At 44.4% G+C, this 22,233-nt stretch overlaps 2 protein-coding genes across 2 annotated transcripts in view; both read left to right on the forward strand.

Annotated features, from left to right (window-relative positions):
• LOC141361415 (myelin-associated glycoprotein-like) overlaps positions 1-22,233 on the forward strand; it is a 67,109-nt gene that overhangs the window by 19,327 nt on the left and 25,549 nt on the right. The window lies entirely within an intron of this gene.
• On the forward strand, positions 18,414-20,700 carry LOC129437383 (C3a anaphylatoxin chemotactic receptor-like). Its single transcript, XM_055195518.2, has 2 exons — positions 18,414-18,480; positions 19,377-20,700. Exon 2 carries the CDS (start codon positions 19,388-19,390, stop codon positions 20,387-20,389), a length of 1,002 nt encoding a protein of 333 aa, XP_055051493.2. The 5' UTR covers positions 18,414-18,480; positions 19,377-19,387; the 3' UTR covers positions 20,390-20,700.

Consider the following 22,233-nt stretch of genomic DNA (forward strand, 5'->3'; position numbering starts at 1 on the left):
CAACTAACCTGTGCATTTACCGAACACCTCCAGGAAGTGGAGGGCGGCCCTACCCCTGATCTAGCGCGGTAGGTAAGCCGCAGGAATAGTTGGACTCAGCAGCCACAGCAGCAGAGCTAAACATCCCGGCCGTATTGTCATCGCCCCCATCCGACCTCAGCAAAGTGGAGGACGTCGGGCGTCTCTTGTGTACACCTGTAGTGTGGTGGGTGAGTCCATGTAATTTGAAAACCTTTCACGTTGAAGTGGTGCTGTGTATTTGCTGTGGGTTGCTGTGCAAGTGCTGTGTGTCTTGTCAGACGTACCCCGCATCATCCCTTTTACTGAGGAAGAGACGGAGAGGCTGACGGTCGTGAGTAACATCATCTATTATACGCTGTGTGCGGTTTTGAGTATGAAGTGACGGTGTGGGCCTCTGGAAGCCGTCCCCGTCTGTGTGTCGACGGTTTTCGGAGTGTGGCGGTGAAGACTTGAAAGCTGGCAGTGTGTGTGTGAGTACAACTACGGGCCTGTGTATTGCTACCTTACCTGTGTGTTCTCCCTTGTGGCAGAGTGAGAGGCGAAGGAGTTCCGCCGCCCCGTGGTCTCTACAAAAGGGCGCCCCTGTCCGGTATTCGATCCCTACGGGCATTGAGGATAGGGCAGCGCTCGGCCCGGTGAGACGGTGTGACAGTTCGCCCCCTGCTGACCAGCGAACTCGCCGAGAGGGTTGGTCCCCGGCGCCTTCTGGGGGAATCATCGCCCGTTTGCCCTTCTGTGCAGGCCAGCCGTCGTAAGCCCGCCCCCGTGCGTGTCGATCAGAACGCCGTATAGCGAGCTGAGGAAAAGCTGTACTTACCCAGAGTTGTAAACAGCCGAGAGGTGAGAAGCATCCAAGTTGAACTAACCGTGTTGTTGTGTCCAAGCTGCCTGTGGAGAAAGAGAGAACGAGAGTGAACGTCAGGAGAATGAACTGCGGACAGTCATACATACCCAGAGCTGTAAACAGCAGAGAGGTGAGAAGTATCCAAGTTGAACTAACCGTGTTGTTGTGTCCAAGCTGCCTGTGGAGAAAGAGAGAACGAAAGTGAACGTCAGGAGAACGAACTGTGGACAGTCATACATACCCAGAGCTGTAAACAGCAGAGAGGTGAGAAGTATCCAAGTTGAACTAACCGTGTTGTTGTGTCCAAGCTGCCTGTGGAGAAAGAGAGAACGAGAGTGAACGTCAGGAGAACGAACTGCGGACAGTCACACATACCCAGAGCTGTAAACAGCAGAGAGTTGAGAGGTATCCAAGTTGAACCAACCGTGTTGTTGTGTCCAAGCTGCCTGTGGAGAAAGCGAGAACGAGAGTGAACGTCAGGAGAACGACTGCGGACAGTCATACCTACCCAGAGCTGTAAACAGCAGAGAGGTGAGAAGTATCCAAGTTGAACTAACCGTGTTGTTGTGTCCAAGCTGCCTGTGGAGAAAGAGAGAACGAGAGTGAACATCAGGAGAACGAACTGCGGACAGTCATACATACCCAGAGCTGTAAACAGCAGAGAGGTGAGAAGCATCCAAGTGGAACTAACCGTGTTGTTGTGTCCAAGCTGCCTGTGGAGAAAGAGAGAACAGGAGTAAACGTCAGGAGAGGGAACTGTGGAAAACCACACTTACCGAGAGCTGTAAGCAGTAGACAGGTGAGGACGACCCAAGTCCAGATTAAACGTGTCTTTGTGTTCCCAGTCGCTGCCTGTGGAAAGAGGAAGAAAGGAGAGTGAGCAGTGAAGCATCCGACTAGCGTGATACAGGTACAACGGGCGAAGAGAGAGTTAAACCCCTAAATTACACTATTTTGTCTTTGCCTCCAGGAAAGAAGAGGAGGGCGCCACGGATAGCGGAGTTTGGCAGGAGCCTGTGTCTCCCGTTCCCCCCCCCCCTATATCTTTGGTCACCAGCCCCTGGAACCCCCATTGCCCTCTTCCCTTTCTTGCCACTTTCCTGTGCTGTGGTCTGCCTGGAAGGCAGAGAGGATGCTTAGTTTTAATTGCCCCTTCCCCATTCCCCAAGTTATTTTAAATATTTAAATAAAGTTTGTTTTAATACTTACCTGCTCTCGTGTTGTCTGGTCATTAGGTTGGCTTTGGGGACCTCCTTGAGGTGGAAGTTGAGAAGGGGCGTGGCTTTAGCCATTTACAGCCAGCCCCTAGCCGTGACACTTACTCTCATGTTTTCGTTGAGGAACCTGAGGTGTTTGTGCCGAGGATCTAGAGCGGACGCGAGAAGAGGGGTTTTCCCTGCGTTCTGCAAGTTAGCGATGTTTACTCGTTGCTTGAGAGATGCTGCAACTGTGTTTTTGAACTCGTTCACTTTCTGAGATTCTTCACCGCTCACCTGAAGGTGTCTGTAGATACAGATTAAATAACTGAATATGAAAATTGACCTGTAGTCTTATTCAGTATTGCTTATTTATATTTAATTTGTTAGTCATTTAAATAAATGATAAAACATGCCGTTGACTCACTAGACTAAATTAATTGACGTTTTATTCCTTTTTATAAATGCATATTTTTAAATCGAAAGAACCCAATAGAATAATTAGAAATAGACCATAATCAAATTAACTAGAATAGAGTAATAATAATAATAATAATACATTTATTCGTTAATTTAAATTATAGACAAACCTGGATAGAAGGCTGTGCACAAGTGGATACACCATGGAGACAGACACGTAGTTTTCGCCACCCAGTGCTTCAGTTGCAATTTTCAGGGTCTGGAGAACAGGTAATATTTCCTCGATTGTCTGCCAATGATCATCAATTAATTCCAGAGTCTTAGCATCCGCTAGCTTTGTTGTGGTCCTGTCAGAGAGGACAGCGGTGATCGCCCAGCGTTGTTCATGCAAACGTGCAAGCATATCAGCAGCCGAATTCCAGCGCGTTTTGCAGTATTGCATAAGCTTATGCGACGGCAGTTCCAGTTGTCTTTGTTTCTGTTTCAGTGCATTTGAGGCAATCGTGCTATGATGGAAATGTCCAACAAGTTTACTACATGCACCAATGAGTCTATTAATGCTCGCAGCTTTAAATCCATCATTAATGGCCAACTGAAGTGTGTGCGCGAAGCAAGGAAGAGATTCCCAGTCCACGTCTCTGTTTGCAGCAACTATATTGCTAGCATTGTCATGCACGCACGCGACCACTTTGCCGGCCAGGCCCTATTGTTCCACAGACGTTTTCAAATGTTCCGCCAGGTGTGAGTGTCGCTCTTCCAAAGCTCGGGTTTGCAGAACGTAACTGTTCACCTTACTATCAGCAATAAAATGACACGTTATAGTGACATATGACTCTGTAGTTAATGATGTCCAACTGTCAGTTGTAATTGCCACAAACTCTACTTTCCCTAAAGTAGTTTTGAGTTCGGAAACCTTGCATTCATATTGGAGCTCGATTCTCGCGGTTATGGTTTTCCGTGAGGGAGGGTTGTAATCCGGTTCAAGAAAGTGTAAGACTTCCTTAAATCCGTCTCCTTCAATGAAACTTAAAGGAAGCATATCTCTCGCAATCATTTTTGATATGAGATTAGTGGTCTTCTCGGCTCGCTCCGGGGTACACCTGGGTCTAACGTTACCTGCAGTCGTGAAAGCAGTGATGGGGAGCTGTCTTTCTTCGGTTGACTGGTCAATATTGACCGTTTGGTGTTTGGATTTCATATGACTCCTCATTGTGCTGGTGCTGTTATGATAACTCAATTCAATTTGACAAATTTTGCACACGACATGTTGGTCATTTTGATCAAAGTAATTCCAGACTCCGCTGCGTTTATTTTTAGACGACGCCATTCTTCAACCGCCAGTCATCAAATAATGCACATCATCACATGCACAGGTGCCACAGCGCCACCCAATGCATTTAGTTATAACTGTGGCTGTTTAGTTTGCGTGCCCATGATTTATGAGAGATTCATTTCATTTACTGCCATCAAAGCAACCTTTCGCGAATTTTTTTTTCAAAATTCGAATAGTGTTTTTATTTTTCGAATAATTATTGCAGATCGAATATTCGAATATTCGTGCACATCCCTAAAATAGATCAGCATTTTGTTTAAGAGAGGTACTTAACAAACAAGATTTTCTATAAAAATGAGGTTTTATTTAGGATTAAGCAAAAATACTACATGTTGTCAAGCTTTTTTCAGAATTGCCTAATAGCCTATTTGCTTTTGAGTCCGTATTGACTTGACTGTGTTTAAAATGTGTTTTGTTTTCTTAATAATTGTACATCATGATTTTTATTTTAAAATAATTTGTAAAAAACAATAGTTGGCATTACATCTTGATGTTTATTCTATCATGTAGTGTGAAGACATTTAAAAAAAACACAGGCTTTATAATTGTATCATACTTCAGCTTTTTTGAGCAGGCTGTGTCTGAATATTAATGATATATATTCCTAAATTCTGTGTAAAAAAATCATCATACAGTTATGGCATAAATAAAACGCCTGTCTTTCATTGTTTGTGTGTTTAATTATTGATCCAGTTTGTCCAGTGAAAGTCTCATGCATTTACACGTGTTTGACCAGCAGATGTCCTCAGCGTGCGGTGTTTCATTTTCGTTTTCAAGTCAATCATTGAGTGCGTTTACATGCACAGTCTTACGCCGATTATGCTTAATAAACTGATAACACGTGGGGTCATGTAAACGCGTAAATCGGTTTTCTTTAATCGGGGAAACCCCATAAACGGCGTAAGCAAAAACCGTTCGGCACAGGTAGTTTTTTGCTCATTACGCAGATTTCGCGTGGCATGTAAACACCTTAACCGGCTTTCTCACGGTTTTGTCCATGTGCTTATACTGTATACCCGAAAATAAAGGGAAACACGCCTATATTATTAAAATACCAATAGAGCTTGTTATTTTCATTTTTATTTTATAACACAACACAATTTAACATATTTATGCATATTAACATGTTTTTCCTGTTTTAAAACATGAATTTATAATGTTTATTAGTGGAACTAAAGGTGGATTAAACTTGAAACACACGTGATCGTTGTCATCATTGAGGCGACCAATCACGAAAAGCTGTGTCGTCATCACAACTCCGTGCAGACGCTCTGGAGAGGCTGCACCGGCTGAGCTAGCCGGCTACTCTCGAAACGCTCTTGCGGTACTTAAAAACCATATGACACTGTCACGTGCCTGCAGCGCCAGCCTTAGTCAGACAAAAATACTAACCGGAATGCACTGCTTCAAGTCAGCCACCGATCGGTCTGCGCAGCGCCGCATAAAGTCGAACACACCTTTGGTTTTTTCGCTCAAGTTAATCTGGTCATGCTTACCACCAGCTGCCCATTCTTTCACATCAGAAAGCCACTGTGACGCCACTTCATCTGTGCACTGGAGCTCTGTTTTTAGTTCTGCCAGCCTTGCAGTCTCTTGCTGGAGTCTCTGACAAGTCTGATGAGCAGTGTTATACAATAATCAGGATAATTGTACTTTGTATGATTAACAACAGGCAACAATGCACACAACTAAAGGACACACAAAACAATTATTAGAAAACTTACTTTCACATATCTTGTGGAAAGTGCCTGTAACGGGTGCTTTAATGAAAGCGATGAAAATGTGAATCCATGTGCAAAAGGTGTTTAATATGTAAAATCCCAATAAGGGCCAGCAAACAAATCCAAACAGGGTTAATCCACAAAACGTAATCCAAATACAGGCGATAGTACAAGGCAGGCGGCAAACAGGCAATAAATCCAAATACAGGCACAGGTCAAAACAGGAACAGATACAGGCAACAGGTTTACAGATAACAGAAAACAGATTCAAACAGGTAACAGGCTGGCTTACTATTCTATATTCAGCCAGGAACAGGTGAACAGGAAGTGACTTATATACAGACAGACAGGAAGTGTGAACTGTGACATGGCATGATGAATATCAAAATAAAAGTCAGAACAGAGCAGGGTATCAAAAATAAAAGTCCAAAATACAAAAATACACAGAACACAAGTAAACACAGAACAAAACCATTACAGAACCCCCCCTCTAAAGGGCGACTCCCGGAGCCCAACAAACAAAACATACAGTCCAATAGAGGGTGGGCGGGCGGGCCAGGACCTCTTGGCAAAGGCAGGGCAGTTCAGGAGAGGTCCTGGGTCATATGGCAGATGCGGGCCTGGGTCATGGGGCAGATGCGGGCCTGGGTCATGGGGCAGGCTTGGACCTGGGTCATGGGGCAGGCTTGGACCTGGGTCATGGGGCAGGCTTGGACCTGGGTCATGGGGCAGGCTTGGACCTGGGTCATGGGGCAGGCTTGGACCTGGGTCATGGGGCAGGCTTGGACCTGGGTCATGGGGCAGGCTTGGACCTGGGTCATGGGGCAGGCTTGGACCTGGGTCATGGGGCAGGCTTGGACCTGGGTCATGGGGCAGGCTTGGACCTGGGTCATGGGGCAGACATGGAGCTAGATCATGAGGCAGGAATAGACCTGGAACACAGGGAGAGGAAGGGTCCGAGCACACTTCGGCCTCCGCCTTGGTGTCCTCTGCCTCCTCCCTGTGTCCGGGTACTACCCCCCCCCAAAAAAAACTTGGGAAAGCTCCCAAAGCCCAGGGTGGTGATGTCCCAGGTGGTTTACCAGACAAATCAGATGAGCAAGACGGGACTGGTGAATCGGGCAGGACAGACGAATCAGATGAGTCGGGCAGGACAGACGAATCAGATGAGTCGGGCAGGACAGACGACTCAGGTGAGTCGGGCGGGACGGACGAATCAGATGAGGCGGGCAGGACAGACGAATCAGATGAGGCGGGCAGGACAGACGAATCAGGTGGGTCGGGCAGGACAGAGGAATCAGATGAGTCGGGCAGGACAGACGAATCAGATGAGTCGGGCAGGACAGACGAATCAGATGAGTCGGGCAGGACAGACGAATCAGATGAGTCGGGCAGGACAGACGAATCAGATGAATCAGATGGATTAGATGAATCAGAAGAATCAGAGGAGTCGGGCGGATTAGGTGAATCAGGCAGATCAGGTGAATCAGGCAGGTCAGGTGAGTCGAGCAGATCAGATGAGTCGAGCAGATCAGATGAGTCGAGCAGATCAGATGAGTCGGGCAGATCAGATGAGTCGGGCAGATCAGATGAGACGGGCAGATCAGATGAGACGGGCAGATCAGATGAGACGGGCAGATCAGATGAGACGGGCAGATCAGATGAGACGGGCAGATCAGATGAGACGGGCAGATCAGATGAGACGGGCAGATCAGATGAGACGGGCAGGTCAGATGAGACGGGCAGGTCAGATGAGACGGGCAGGTCAGATGAGACGGGCAGGTCAGATGAATCAGATTCAGGGCCTTGAGGAACCTCGGGAACAACAAAGCAGAGGGCAGACCAGACGCACCACAGGGCTATGGCAAATTCAGGCAGTATTGAGTCAATGAAACATACCTCTGTGGTCGTCGGTTCCGGCAGGGTGGCCATCTTGATGGCAGGTGTAGGGTGTACAATAGCTCTCATTGGTGCAGGTGTGGTTGTGATGATAGCTCTCTGAAATGCAGGTGCAGGAATGATGGTAGCTCTCTTGAAAACAGGTGTGGAAACAGGTAGGATGGCGGCCATTTTGGGAACAGGCGGGATGGCAGCCATTTTAGGGACAGGCAGGATTGTGGTGGTTTTCTTGGAGACAGGTGCAGGTGCAGAGACAGGCAGGATGGCGGCCATTTTGGGAGCAAGCATGGTGGCGGCCATTTTATGATCAGGCATGACATATTCAGGTTTGGGCAGAACCGGCATGAAATGGCTTGCTGGGTTGTGTAAATTCACTGGAGGGGTATCCGCAACACCCACAGTAAATGGTGAGCCACACAGTAACAAAGCAAAGTCAATATAACTCTCCAGGGACCAGGCAGACATATCACGTGGCATACACAAGCGCGGCCATTCGTCCAAAGCATTATAGAACAGGTTCTTCAGAGTAATGTCATCAAAATGTACCTTGTAACTCAAGTCCAAAAAATCCTTAACATATTCCTCAATCGGACGGTGGTTCTGACGGAGTGCAAGTAGTGCATAAACAGGTTTCATGGTGCTGGTGGGAGATTACTGACCTTTGCTGGATTCCGGTTTATGGCTGAATATTCTGTAACGGGGGTTGCTTTAATGAAAGCGATGAAAATGTGAATCCATGTGCAAAAGGTGTTTAATATGTAAAATCCCAATAAGGGCCAGCAAACAAATCCAAACAGGGTTAATCCACAAAACGTAATCCAAATACAGGCGATAGTTCAAGGCAGGCGGCAAACAGGCAATAAATCCAAATACAGGCACAGGTCAAAACAGGAACAGATACAGGCAACAGGTTTACAGATAACAGAAAACAGATTCAAACAGGTAACAGGCTGGCTTACTATTCTATATTCAGCCAGGAACAGGTGAACAGGAAGTGACTTATATACAGACAGACAGGAAGTGTGAACTGTGACATGGCATGATGAATATCAAAATAAAAGTCAGAACAGAGCAGGGTATCAAAAATAAAAGTCCAAAATACAAAAATACACAGAACACAAGTAAACACAGAACAAAACCATTACAGTGCCTGATGTAGAGTGATACTTTTTTTATGGTTCCAACCCATTGCATGCAATGTAAGCATGTCCACTCGTGCTGTTGAAAGAAAATAATGAGGCTTTGATGCTCAATATAAAAAAAGTATGCAAAAATATTACAAACACTCTGATCACCTGCTTTGGACATATATTTGGTTGTACGGGCACAACGTGAAAGGTAGCTGTTTACTTGCTCCACTTCCTCACCGGCGGTTGTCCCTGCTCCTTCCTGGTTCCTACCACTCCATTTAATTTGTAAATAAATGGTGACTAATTTAAGAAGTAAAGATTAATTGAATTCAAATAATTTCGTTTATTTAGCCCAATATCACATTTGTCATCAAAGGGCTTTACAACCTGTACAAGAAATGGGTATGCCAAAAAGAAGCTAAAGCCATTAACTTCTATTTCATATTAATGTACATTACACATGTACATATGAAGCAAAAATATTACACATACCTCACACTTTGTATCGTGGGCTCGAACATGCATAACACTAAGAAAAGGTTTCATTGAGGTCAGCTCCTGAAGATCAGGAAGGACACTAGCAACTTTCTCCAAATATGGCCAATATTTGCAAGCCACATCCTTGGCAAAGAACTGTGCATTGGCTGGCATAAGCTCTTTTTGAAGCAATAAAGGGTAGGCAAATATCTCCCCTCTGTACATATTAAGGGCTTTTAAAAGGAATCCATGGCGACACACAGCAACCTCCATCCCTTCTTCATCTAACTTTGAAGCCCTCCTTGAAGTCTCCCTCGCTGCTGTCCACTGGGAGCCCCCACATGTGCCTCTTCCTTTTGTCTATGACACACATAACAAACACAGCAAATCAAATTAAAGCAATGGTATCATACAATACAGTATATGGCATTAGTTCTCAATTTGATTTAGGAGTACTTGGTAGGCAAAAGTACAAATCAACTTTTGGATAGATTTTTTGTGTAACAACTTTTTTGTCAAGTTATGATTAAAACTTGCATTTTTCACTGCTTTTTGTATGGTGTCGACAAATCTAGACACTGCACTGTCTTCAGCCACAAAAAGCCCCTCAAAAAAAACAGGATCACCAGAGCTAAGAAAGAAAAATAGGAAATTCATCAATTAAGTATATAAAGTAAATAAATAAATCAATAAAAATACTGGAATAAAGACCACCTTCTGTTTCGGCAAAAGCGATATAGCTTTCTGTTTCGATCTGCTGAAACAGCCAACATTTCTGGCGTGCAGGCTGGGCAGGTGAAAGGAGTACCACAGCAGAGCTGGTCTGCCTCAAATGAAGCGTATGAAAACTCCAAGAAGCTGCGCTGCAGTGCATCGCCGTTGATATATCCGGTCTGGAAGATATATAGAATGAAATGTATTTGCAGTGTGGACTGCTTATGGAAAGAACTTTTATAATATGGTAATAACAATTACAATTACTCTTCCTCCACACTTCGTGCGATGGTCCAGCAGCTTTGCGAAGGCTTGTCTGGAGAATCTTGGAGAGATGACCTTGAGCTCTTGAAAGGAGCTCAGGAGGTCCAGTGTGTAAAGTGTGGTGTTGTTTATTGAAGCTGGCCAATATCCACTCCGCAGAAGGTCTTTCAGGTCTGGTGTCCATTGCTGTTTGCATGTTTGACAAACATACAGTGGCTGATGCAAGTCAAAACGCCCTTAGAAAAAAACAATTAGTTTAACAGTTAGTTCATTCTGCACATTGTGAATGGTTAAGAGACATCTCATACGTTTCTATAATCCCAATATAGCACTCCTTATGGCTAACTTCTTGAGTAGTATAATTTGCATTTTGTTTTGCAGAGAACAAAAATATAAAGATGTCTGTCTTTGTTTTGGTTAATGATGATACCATCTGTGTAGCAAGGTTGAAGTCCAGGGAAGAAGGAAGTGAGAACTGGTGAATAATGAACAAATCTAAAAATCACAAAATAAACAAAAAATACCAAACAAAAATAAAGCAGTCCCTCACGGATGCACAAACACAGACAAAGAACTCAACATAAATGGCATGCAGTTGACCCTAGTTTAGACTCCCACAACAGGCCTTCCTAAAGATGCCTTGCTTGGATTGTGATAAAGATGCCTTGCTTGGATTGTGATGTGCTATACATTACGTTTTGACTCTAATGCAATTGTAAGCACAATGCCACAGCACAATAGTGTGAAAAACATCAAACCTAAAATGGAAATTTAAACTGTGATTTGTTTTTACCATTGATGGTAATTAAAATGACTGGTTTGCCTGAAAGCATTATGACATTTGTGCGTTCACAGGAGCAGTCTGGCATCTTGACGGCTGGCAAAATGCAAGCTGGCAAAAAGAAAGAAAACCACTAGTTTAGATTACCTGTTACTAGCTGCATACACACATAAACATCAAAATTAGGGCTTTTGTGACAACATACCTTGCTGTGTTGAGTGCAATATCCATCTTCTCCTTTCATGATGCATGTGGTTGGAGGGATGGCTTAAAAAAAACATTAATCACACATTCCCTATTGTGGAGTGGCTGTTTTTTGTGACGTAATACATCACAGTCCCCACAGAACCACTCCTCAGGTAGACACTCTCTGCACCTAGAGAGAAATAAATAATACATTATTTCAGGTGCATAACTCATCTAGGGTATAATACACTAAACCAAAGCTATTTAAGATTTAGTTGGATTCTAGGTTTGATATTATAGGATTGCATTGTGGCTCAGTGTTTAGCACTATCACCTCACAGCAAGATTTACTTTTCTCTTAAATGTGTTATTTATCGGCCAATTTTTCATGATTTTGAAACCATCGGCATATCGGCAATAGCACGAGAAAGGCCAACACCGATAGTTTATTGTCTGTAAAATCCAGACAACAGTCTCATAATCTTTCAATTACAGTAAGAGATTTGAAGTACCCATAAACATTAAAAAGAGGAACATTCTTTACTTTATTCAGGATGATTTTATGTAGTAAATTTAGCTGGGTTTTCACAAACATATTTTTCTCTCGCTTTGTTTTACATCAAGTCCTTGTTACCTGCAGCAAGTTGCACTGCCCCTATTAAGCAAAGCTCAGTGCCAGCAATACTGGGGACAAAGAATCACAGATGCCATGATTTGTGCTGGGGCATCTGGTGTCTCCTCCTGCCAGGTGTGATGGCGGTTTAAATAGAACCCCTGAATTTATTTTCATTCATACCTGCAGGTTTCACACGAATTTGATTCAATTTCCAAGACTTGCAGGTAACGACTAAGCCACCCTTGAGCAAGGCACCTTATCTGCTCCCTGGGTGCCGCAGGGATAGCTGCCCATCGCTCACTGGATGGGTTAAAAGCAGAGGTCACATTTCGAGTATGGGCTACCATACTCGACAAACATGCACTTTCATTTCATTCAGTTTTTATAGCTCAGTTGGTTGGGCATTATTTTGGCGGCAGCAATCATACATAGTGCCAAAAATGGATAGCTTGAATACACTGCAAGCCACTTAATGTCAGCTAAATGTTTGGTTTTGGGTTTCTTGTTTTCAACATGAGGTTGCTTGTTTTACATGCAGGGTGATTCTGGTGGTCCTCTGGTGTGTGAGAGTCGAGGTACTTGGTTCCAGGCGGGTATTGTGTCATGGGGCACCTCAGACTGTAACACTCGCACTCCAGCCGTCTACTCTCGTGTCACTTACCTGCGCCAGTGGATCGACCAGACCGTGGCATCCAACTAGAGCTCCAACCTGAGTGTTTTCTCTTCAAAACAATAGGCATCTGTCATCTTTTAAGTTTAGTTTGTCTGTTTGGAGTAACTGGTCCCACTATGATCTCTCTGAAAAGAAATGCTAATAAAAGTTTTATTAAACTTTTATTATTATTATTAAACGGCAAGCAAGTTAAACATACACAGTACAATCTAATTTAATAGTTGTACACTCTGACTCATTTTTATTGCTAATTTTTTTTAACTTTAAGATAACAGTGTAATCAAAACTTAAAAAAATATATAAATTAAAATATGTATTTTTTCCAGTTTGCAGATTCATAGTTCTTTCCTCTCTGCATTATCTTCATAAGGTGCATGCTGGGATGCTTTATCAACAATACATTCTGAAAAAAAAAGGTACAAAAGTTGTCACTGGGACAGTACCTTTTCAAAAAGTATATTTTTTGTACATAAAAGGTGCATAATGGTACCTCAAAGGTACATATCTAGAAGAGCAAGTGTTGATCACTTCTCGAATTTGGTTTCTAAAGACGGCTGCACTTTAAAGCCACTTGTCCAAAAAGTATTGGCCTTCTTTGTGAGCACATACACTTGTGCATCAACATTCTTAACCATGAACACTGTAAAGAGGAAACACAGAAACCGCCTCCCCAATGAACATCTTGCTTGCCTCACAAGGATTGCAACAACAAGCCACAAATAATGCCTGCATGCTTCTGCTCATCTCAGCATTTACGTAATCCTGGGAAAGAATGACCCCCCCCCCCCCGTATTTAATGCATTGCATATTGTATGTTCAGGGATGACAGACTGATAAGCAGACATGCTATTTATGACTGGATGTAACTTTTGATACTTTGCGGTAAAAGTGGCTCTCCTATTGAATTTGTCCTATCAGTGTTGCTCTCATGGGAAAAATAATAAAGATCTCTGCTGTTTATGATTAACCTATTAAAGGGCTGTAGTATTAGTATAATTATCGTTCCCTTTCAATACGGTTCACTTCGCATTGCGTCAGTTTAGCTGACGCTATGGGGGAAACTCCTGTTTACTCCGTGACTGAAGCCTATTTGTTAACATCTGTAGAAAATACAGACCAATGACGTTTGAGCCCGCTGCCGAGTGCTAGCGTCATGGTTTCCTTTGGGTCCGGTGACAATGTGGAGATGATGTCATCCTCTAAGGAGTTGGAGGATTGGGCGGCTTCGGATGACGACGCCCACACCGCCCCCGCTGAAGAACCAACCGAGTCGCGTCCTCATGACTCTGAGCTCATCCGCATTTTGACGAAAGCTACAGCGGAGCTCGACATTCAGTGGTCGCCGCCGTCAGAGTCTCAACTCAGCCGGCTGGATGAGTGGTATCTGCAGCCCGGGCGCCGTCAATCATCCCGCCAACGGAAGGCGCCGTTCTTTCCGGAGGTTCACCAGGAGCTCACCAAAGCCTGGCGTGCTCCTCACTCCACCCGAGCGCCGTCTCCCACGTCCTCTCCGTAGTGGACGGCGCCGACGAACACGGCTACACTAAGATGCCGCCGCTCGAGGAATCTGTCGCCGCCCACCTCTGCCCGTCTTCAGCCGGCGGATGGAGGGCGAAGATGAGCCCTCCGTCAAAGCCCTGCCATCTGACATCAACCCTGGCGTCGAAGTCTTACAACCTTTAAAGATCTGCGCAGCACGACTGACTTGGCCCTCCACGCTACTAAAGTCGCCACTCAAGCTGTAGGAAGAGCCATGGCCAGCCTGGTTGTTCTGGAGAGACATCTGTGGCTGAATCTGACAGAGATCAAGGATTCGGATCGGGTTGCCCTTCTTGACTCGCCCGTATCGCCGTCGGGGCTCTTCGGCTCTGCTGTGGAGGGGTTCACCCAGCGCTTCACTGAGGCACAGAAATCGTCGCAGGCTATGCGGCATTTCCTTCCTAAACGATCCGCCTCAGCGTCTGAGACTGGCCGCCCAAAACCGCCGCCAGCTCAACGCCCTAAGCCAGCGCCAGCTCAACCCCAGCAGAGAGCTGAACCGGAGGTCAAGCGCCAGCGTCCTGCACGATCGGCTGGCCCGCCTCGACGCCGCGGTCCCCGCCCTCGGATCACGCTGGACCCGGCGCAACTGCCACCTCCCTGAAGAGAGTCTGAGGAGGAAAAGAGGCTCTGGCCCCGCTTCGGCCGGCCCGGCCTCAAAAGTTCTGCGTGTTTCAGTCCCCTCGGGCGCTGGACACACCCCCGCTGTAACAGCGAAAAACAATTTTTTTACCTTTTCACAAAAAGAGCAAATTTCCTCCTCTGTACACACACACACACACAGCTCACCGTCCATAAGCATATCGACGTTCGCCGTCAAACTTCACGTTTGGCAATTCACCCCCGGTATGCCGGGCTGGATTCTAAACGTGATCCAACACGGTTATTCACTTCAATTCACTCGGAGACCACCCCGGTTTTGCGGCGTTCTCTACACCACTGTCCCAGACGATCGCATGCAGATCCTCAGGGAAGAGGTGCGTTCTTTATTACAAAAAGACGCGATAGAGACGGTCCCGGCGGATCAAAGCGAATCAGGCTTTAACAGTCGTTATTTTCTCGTTCCAAAGAAAGACGGCGGCCTCAGACCGATATTGGATCTACGCGTTTTGAATCGCGCTCTTGCCAAACGGCCATTCAAAATGCTTACAGCCAGACGAATCATGGCACTAATTCGACCGGGCGATTGGTTCATATCAGTGGATCTGAAACACGCGTACTTTCACATTCCGATAGCACCACGTCACAGGCCGTTTCTAAGATTCGCGTTCGACGGGAAAGCATACCAGTACAAAGTTCTGCCCTTCGGATTATCTCTGGCACCACGCACATTTACCAAATGCGGCTCTCAGACAGAGCTTATTCTAGCCCAGTCAGAGAGGGAAATTATTGCGCACAAGACCGTTGTACTCCAGCATTTGGAGAATTTAGGGTTCAAAATCAACCTCCAGAAGAGTTTGCTTACCCCCACCCAGCGAATCCCGTTCTTAGGCATGACGCTCGACTCGTTAAAGATGCGGGCATGGCTTACACAGGAACGCGCGCTCACGGTCAGACGCGAGGCGGCATCGTTCAAAGCGGGTTCACATCTCCCTCTTAAACGATTTTAAAAAATGCTGAGTCTGATGGCATCAGCATCCCCACTAATACCGTTGGGAATGCTGTTCATAAGACCGCTTCAGTTTTGGTTGAAAGCGAAAGTTCCACCCCGTGCTTGGTTGTCAGGCCGCTTATTAATCAAAATCACGTACAGCTGCGTGAAAGCGCTTTCGATATGGACATCCCCTCACCTTTTCCTCTCGGAGGAAAGTGGTGACTACGGATGCGTCTGCGACGGGTTGGGGCGCGCACTGCGACGGCGAACCCGCCTTCGGTACGTGGAACAACCAGTTGTCTCAGCTACATATCAACCACCTCGAGATGTGGGCGGTTATCTTAGCGCTACGGCACTTTCGACCGAAACTCCAACATCAGCATGTTCTAGTGAGGTCGGACAGTATGACGGTGGTCTCATTCATAAACCACCAAGGAGGGCTGAAATCTCGCTCCCTATCCAGGCTGGCGAAACGGCTTTTATTATGGGCTCACGCGAATGTAAAGGCGACTCACGTACCGGGTGTAGCCAATACGGGTGCAGACATTCTCTCACGCAGCGGTCCGCCGCCGGGAGAATGGAGACTGCATCCTCAGACGGTCGAGAGAATATGGACCGTCTTTGGCCGAGCGGAGATCGATTTGTTTGCATCCGACGAGAACGCGCATTGCCCGATCTTCTTCTCAAGACACCACGATGCCCTGTCGCAAGCATGGCCGGCGTGTCTTCTATATACTTTTCCTCCGGTGGCTCTGTTACCACAGGTCCTGCGGAGGATAAGAGAGACGAAATGCTGATCGCCCCGCTTTGGCACAATCAACCGTGGCTCCCCGACCTATGGCAGCTGATAACATCAGCACCATGGCCAAAACTGCTGAGGAAAGACCTTCTATCTCAGGCGAGAGGGACGATATGGCATCCACAGCCGGGGCTATGGAATCTAGACGTTTGGTTTCTGAACGGCAACCGTCACGCCTTTCAGGACGAGTGTTAAATACTCTATCAGAAGCTAGGGCCCCATCTACCAGGCGCCTTTACGCTCAAAAGTGGTCTATTTTTATTGATTGGTGCACGACGAAAAACTTAAACCCAAACACCTGTGAAGTGGACCATATTCTCTCCTTTCTACAGGAAATGCTGGACAGCGGTCGCGCGCCCTCTACGCTTAAAGTGTATGTGACGGCAATAACGGCGAATCACGCCCTTATCGCCGGTCACACCGTGGGAAAACATGACCTTGTCATAAAATTTCTCAGGGACGCCCGCAGACTAAACCCACCGCGACCTAACAGGGTCCCGTCTTGGGATCTGTCCACGGTTCTGAAAGCGCTGCGCGGTCCCCCTTTCGAGCCCCTCGAGCAGGCTGACCTGCGCGCTCTCTCGTTTAAAACCGCTCTCCTCCTGGCGTTGGCATCGGTTAAATGAATGGGCGATTTACACGCGTTTTCAATTGACCCGTCGTGTCTGGAATTCGGTCCTAACGATAGCAAAGTGATCCTTAGACCGAGAGCGGCATACATTCCTAAAGGTTTGACCATGCCATATAGAGTTCAGGTGGTTTCACTTCTCGCCCTCCCACTGGCGGACGGCGAACAAACCCCAAACACGCTTTGCCCCGTCAGAGCGCTAAGAATATACACGGACCGTTCTGCCTCATACCGCAAGTCAGATCAGCTGTTCATAAGCTTCGCGCAACACTTTTTAGGTATGCCGCTCACTAAACAGAGGCTATCTAAATGGATCGTCGAAGCCATTGCTTTAGCTTACGCCTCCCTGAATGAACATTGTCCTGCCGGGTTGAAAGCTCACTCCACGCGTGGTATTGCTTCATCGTGGGCTTGGTCTACGGGGATTTCTATTTTTGACATTTGTAATGCGGCCGGCTGGTCCTCGCCGTCTACGTTTGTCAGATTTTATAGCCTGGATGTCCCTGCCTTACAAGCACAGGTCTTATCGGCTTAATGTTCACGCGACTGCGTTTCTGTATGCCTTCACGGTGCGCTGCGAGCTCACCGTCATGGCTACCTATTAATAAATCATGCACAAGCTCGCGGCGTGCTCAGAGAACCCGCCATCTCGTGCTCTATATGCATCATGGTGCGTTTAGAAACTTCACTTTATGCTTATTAACTGTCTCATATATGGTGCTTTCACTTACGCTCGCTAGAGCTATGTACACGCTGGGTATAGGGCCACATGCAGTGTCTCTCCGGTAAGGGCACCTCAGCCCGTTGTGTATGCACGGCGGGATGGGATTACGTTCCCCCATAGCGTCAGCTAAACTGACGCAATGCGAAGTGAACCGTATTGAAAGGGAACGCTTAGGTTACTCACGTAACCCCGGTTCCCTGAAATAACGGGAACGAAGCATTGCGTCGCTGGCCGTGCTACAAACATCTACGCAGCGAGTGTTATTCGGCTGCGCGCTTCAGTCGAATTATAATGAGCTCTTGACGTATTTACCCGGGCTTATATAAGGACGTGTGCCACGCCCCGCGCGGGCTCAAACGTCATTGGTCTGTATTTTCTACAGACGTTAACCAATAGGCTTCAGTCACGGAGTAAACAGGATTTTCCCCCATAGCGTCAGCTAAACTGACGCAATGCTTCATTCCCGTTATTTCAGGGAACCGGGGTTACGTGAGTAACCTAAGGGTTCTCTGTTAAGTTCCTTTTTTTTAACCACAGAAACCACATACTGTACTAGTGTGAAAATCTCAGTCTGTTTCAATCATTATTGTGAAATGAATAAACAATTTCAGCCCACAATGTTCTTTAATTCAAACATATTCACATTAACATACATTACAAACACGCTTAATACGCAACACACAGTGCACTGCAGCTTTTTGCAAATAGTTTGTGTGTTTATTGCATTGCAAGTGCACACAAAATATTTCAAAAATATGGTTTTGGAGATTAGCATATTAAAGCTTCTTACATCATCACCCCACCCCTAATTCCTTTGATAAAAGAGGAAATCAGCAAAATTGTTCATGCAAACATTTTCAGACTTGACAACATCTACCTGATGACATAAGGACAGCAATAAAGAAATTCAAAAAGATAACGGTATTTACATCTATTTACATCTATCTTACAGTTTTATGTTTTTGTGCCTTTTTAAATAAAATTATATGGACATGTTGGGGACAATTTACTTTCATTATAATTGATTGAAATTATTTCCCACTTTTTTGTTAAACATGATCTCACAAATTTTTTGCTAATTTTTCCGTGGCATTTTCACGGATCTCCAAATATTTCCGTGGCCTTGCCACAGACTTTCTTTTCCGTGGCATTCTCACGGATTGGTTACTCAACTGTTTTGTCTTATTTTCTTACCATTGTCGCTTCGGTTTAGGGTTAGATTTACATAAAATGACATCCCTACCCAAACACAACTCTAACCCCAACGCCAGGCGACAATTGATTAAAGTTTAGCAAATATAAAAGAATACACCCCCCCCAAAAAAAAATAGTATAAACCAATACTTAAAGTGACATACTAAAGCAAACAGCAAATCTAACCCTAAACCGAAGCGACAATGGTTACATAACTTGTAAATCTGAGTTGATTTAACAAAACATTTTTAAGGCATCAAAGTATTTTTAACAGTGCAGTATTTCAAATACATGAACTGTTTAACAGGGATTTTTAGCATGACTTTTTAAGTTGATCCAACTTTTCAATTTTACAGTGTACATGAGCTCTAGGAGACATTAACACTTTAATCTAGAATGATTTACAGTGCATCCAAACTACATCAGCATGTCCTGAAGATTAAACTATATTGCTAGCACCAAAACTGTAATTCCCCATTATTTACACAATTATTACATTAAATATCAATCAGTCAAAAACTGAATGGATAGTTTAAACTAATTGTGGGTGAATAAACAGGTTCACTTTTCACTGTGCATTAGTTTGTAATCATGAGTGATTTCTCTCTCTTTTCTTTCTGCAGTGGGCACAACTATGGGACATCAAAATCTGACTGAACTCCAAACAACAATTAGTCCAATCAAAATGCAGGAGAAGAGCCTTTTAAGCATCTTCATGATATGCATTTATTTTGTCACTTTAGTCGTAGGTGTCATTGGAAATGGACTCGTCATCTTTGTGACCGGCTACAAAATGAAGACGACAGTCAACTCCATTTGGTTTCTCAACTTGGCGATTGCAGACTTCTGTTTCCTTTCATTCTTGATTTTGAACATTGTTGTTGCCTTTGACAAAAGTACACTTAACATCAACAAATTTATTATGGCATGTTTGACTTTTGATATTGCTCTAAATATGTTTGCAAGTGTTTTCTTTCTGACAGTTATCAGTGTGGATCGATGTCTGTGCACATGGTTTATTGTTTGGGTTCAGAACAAACGAACTTTAGTCAAAGCCAGAATCATCAGTGTATTTGTGTGGATTTTATCCATCTGCTGCAGCCTCCCTGTTGGCATTGCTCGTTATGTACTTAACAATGAAAGTAACATCAATGTCTATATGTCTCTGGTCACATACATGTTTATTGTGGGATTTCTAATTCCCTTTATAATCATTGCATCCTCATACATAGCAATTGGTGTGCGGGTAAAACGTCTCAAAACAGGAAATAACTTCCGGCCTTTTCGGGTCGTCATATCTGTGATTCTGGCTTTTTTCATATGCTGGTTTCCTTATCATGTTCACAAATTGTGTTTAATAAGTGCAGTGAAGTATAACTGGAGTTACAGTGCTATAGAGAAACTTAATAATGCATTTACTTTTGTAGAGTGTCTGGCTTATCTAAACAGTTGTCTGAACCCCATTCTCTATGTGTTTATGTGTGATGAGTATAAGAAGAAACTTAAAAAGTCTCTCCTGCTGGTGTTTGATGGGGCTTTTACTGAGGAGCATCTGGGTTTGAGATCAACTCCACTTCCTCAAAACTTTCAATGCCAGCAGGTAGTAAATGTTCAGACAGAAGAAACAACCTTCTGATCATTTGCTGGCAGCAAGAGAAAAAAAACATTTTTATAGTCTTTAGATGATTGGAGATATAAATTTGTAATTTGAAGATTAAGATTTCTCAAGTGCTCCTCCATTCTTCTGTGTTTAGACAAACAGAATGTCTCACTCCAAACTCTTGCCAACAGCTCAACGTATCGATGAAGAGGAAGTGAAGAATCAATCTACAAATTTCTTAAGTTAACTCTTTCACTGAATGTTTATTTTTTGTTTTGTTATACACAACCATTATGTTATAACGTTACTAGAGTAAATCTTTCTTTTTTAACCATCTTTTTTAAGTCGTCATAGCTGAAAAAAAGTTTATTTCAAGTTTAGAACATTTTGTAACATTTCTCAATATAAAGATCATTTTATGCTAAAATTGTGTCTTTATCTTATTGTTTCCTACAAACTACAGCCTTAACTCTACATTCACTAGATTAAAATATCAGGATAAACATAACAGTTACAGATTATTTATAATACTGAAGTCATTAAATGTTGCAAATGCTGTTACAACACTTAGGAGCGGTTTCCCAGAAAGGCTTTACTGTATCACAGACTCATATGTTTGAGTTGTTGAAATTTACAAAACACCTTGTACTGACATATTTTAACATAATACCACTGCCATTGTTTTACCCAAGATGCACACCTGAAGGCAGGCTTATTTGTAAAAACTACTCTCCTATTGACTTTGCCATTTTATTGAAGCTTTTGTGTAAAAAATACACTGTAGTGTATGGTTAACCCACTAAAGTGCTGTAGAGTTTTTTTCTGCTATCTTCCGTGTTATTAGATACAACAGTGAATTTCATACATCTGCTGTAATCTTTCCAGTAAATTGATAACACTTCAGCCCACAGTGTATACTGCAATTGAAACATACAGCCACAGAAACAATCAAGAGACCATATGTATAATATGTATATTAACTTAAACATGTAGAGTGCCTGCAATTAAACCAGATATTCAAAAGTTCACACTGATATGCGTATTTGGTGTGCTGTCCAAGGAGAGGGCTCTGAGCCTGAACCAGAACGAAGTGGTTTACATAGAAATGATAAAACAATCTAAGAGAACCCACTCGTCCCGTTGTCAATTATTGCTCTGGTAGATATTTTAAATGGTAATGTAACATTTCTCAACCAATCAGAATAAAGCATTTAAAGGCGGGGTGCATGATCTCTACACGGCAGTGTCAATGCAAATAGTTTTTGTGTGAAAATAGACTTGTGTTCCTGCAGTTTAATTGGTAGAGTTTTGTTTTAACAGTGCAAAAATTCATGGGTTTGATTCCCAGGGAACACAAACTAATAAAGCATTACCCTTCACGGCACTGTAAGTCACTTTGGATAATAAATGTAATTGTCAGAAATGATGTTTTATATAAACAAGGTTTGGGAGGAGCTGATCAGACAATGAACTCGGCTGGCCTTCAATCATTAATCAATGAACATGGCTGGCTCTTAATCACTAATCAATGAACTTGGCTGGCTCTCAATGAACACGGCTGGCTCTCGATGATTAAGCAATGAACACGGCTGGTTATCAATCACTAATCAACACAACAACTTAGTACCAGCTCTATAAATAATCATAGAGTCCTTACCCTCAATTCTCTGGGACATTATTGCAAGATGTCCAGTCAAACAAACCCAGCACAGGAAATTCACCATACCACACAGGATTATCTCGGGCCTTCCGACAGCGGTCGGGATGTTTCAATCAAGCCCGAGGCCTCCCGACAGGCCAGGCGATCTTCCCGCATTGCTACACGAATCCCGAGGAGAACAGGACCGTCTTCTCGCACCCCGCAGAGGCGCTCCCCACCA

The sequence above is a fragment of the Misgurnus anguillicaudatus genome, chromosome 24 (genome assembly GCF_027580225.2).
Source record: "Misgurnus anguillicaudatus chromosome 24, ASM2758022v2, whole genome shotgun sequence".
NCBI lineage: Eukaryota > Metazoa > Chordata > Actinopteri > Cypriniformes > Cobitidae > Misgurnus > Misgurnus anguillicaudatus.